Source organism: Mus caroli, chromosome 17, assembly GCF_900094665.2.
Source record: "Mus caroli chromosome 17, CAROLI_EIJ_v1.1, whole genome shotgun sequence".
NCBI lineage: Eukaryota > Metazoa > Chordata > Mammalia > Rodentia > Muridae > Mus > Mus caroli.
The window spans coordinates 31,864,703-31,866,128 of NC_034586.1; the positions used below are offsets into that span (position 1 = coordinate 31,864,703).

At 51.8% G+C, this 1,426-nt stretch overlaps 1 protein-coding gene across 3 annotated transcripts in view; it reads left to right on the forward strand.

Annotated features, from left to right (window-relative positions):
* Window positions 1-1,426, forward strand: part of Gpank1 (G-patch domain and ankyrin repeats 1) — a 5,129-nt gene that overhangs the window by 2,615 nt on the left and 1,088 nt on the right. For 2 of the 3 annotated variants that reach the window (XM_029471515.1, XM_021150113.2), the window contains one exon: window positions 441-1,047. In XM_029471515.1, the coding sequence (XP_029327375.1) occupies window positions 443-1,047 (605 nt within the window). In that variant the 5' untranslated portion in view covers window positions 441-442. Of the gene's footprint in view, window positions 1-181; window positions 271-440; window positions 1,048-1,426 lie in introns of those variants that run through there. The other variant, XM_029471514.1, reaches the window with a different exon arrangement.

The following is a 1,426-nucleotide window of genomic DNA, read 5'->3' on the forward strand; positions in this document are numbered from 1 at the left end:
GGGGGGTCGACCTTATATTTCCTAACTGTGTGTGTTAGTGGGATGTTTTCAGAGAGAGCCTGGCATTTTTGTTTGTAGGAAGATGGGAGTTGAATACAGAATCCGTTAACAACTGTCTTGTAGAATATTTTTATCCTGTTATCCTTTTTCTTTTCTGTGTTACTGATAGAATCTAGAATTCTCAAATTTGAAGCAAGCATTCTACACAGATTCATATCTACTATGCCCTCATGAAATTTTATTAACATCGTGACATCCACAGAATCCTAGGTATGAAGTCAGTTTTGGGATGGGAGGCCCATTTTAGTTCTAGGCTGCTTCCCCATCTCAGCGGGCCTCCAAAGGTGGTGCTGGTCATCTTCACAATAGCTACCTGAAAGGTTGGATCGCTTGTCACATCCTTGCCTTGCCCAGTCTTCATTTTCTTGTTTCTCTCACAGGCATGTCTAGGCCATCCCTCATCGCATTTACCCCAGCGGCTGACTCCAGTGACCTCTGGAAGGATGGGCAGCAGCAACCACAGCAGGAGAAAGCAGAGCCCGTCCTGGACGGGGCGGCTGCCCGGGCTTTCTATGAGGCTCTAATCGCAGATGACAGTAGTTCTTCTAAGCCCCAGAGAGCTGAACCTACCAGGGAGAGGAAGAGGAAGAGAAGAAGAGTGACGAGGGAGCCTGCAGCAGCAGGAGTCCCCAGACAAGGAGGAGCACTTGAGGATGAAGACAGGATGGCCCAGTGGATCCTGCTGGCAGCCCAGAATGGGGATCTGACAGAACTCCGGAGGCTGCTAGAACCCCAAGAGGCAGGGGGAGCTGGAGGGAATATCAATGCTCGTGATGCCTTCTGGTGGACTCCCTTGATGTGTGCTGCCCGAGCAGGCCAGGGAGCCGCTGTGCGCTATCTCCTGGGCCGAGGGGCTGCCTGGGTCGGAGTCTGTGACCTGGGAGGCAGAGATGCTGCCCAGCTGGCTGAAGAAGCAGGCTTCCCTGAGGTAGCCCGTATGGTCAGAGAGAGTCATGGAGAGACAAGGAGCCCCGAGAACCAGAACCGGTGAGGAGGGAGCTTTCTCTTACACCCATCTTTATTGTGTTCTTCCTTTCCTGGGCACCTCATACCAAGGGCCCCACAGCAGCTATTTATCCTCCGGTGTCTTCAGTCATAGAGTAGCAATGGGCGTGGTCTTTGTGCATTTGAATCTTGGTTCCATTTATTTGCAGTGCCAGCCTAATGTCTGCAAATCTCAGTCCTTGTCTGAGAATTGGGGCTAAGACTTTTTCTCAAAGGGGTGTTAAGATACAGTAGGTTGCCGGGCATTGGTGGCGCACGCCTTTGATCCCAGCACTTGGGAGGCAGAGGCAGGCGGATTTCTGAGTTCGAGGCCAGCCTGGTCTACAGAGTGAGTTCCAGGACAGCCAGAGATACACAGAGA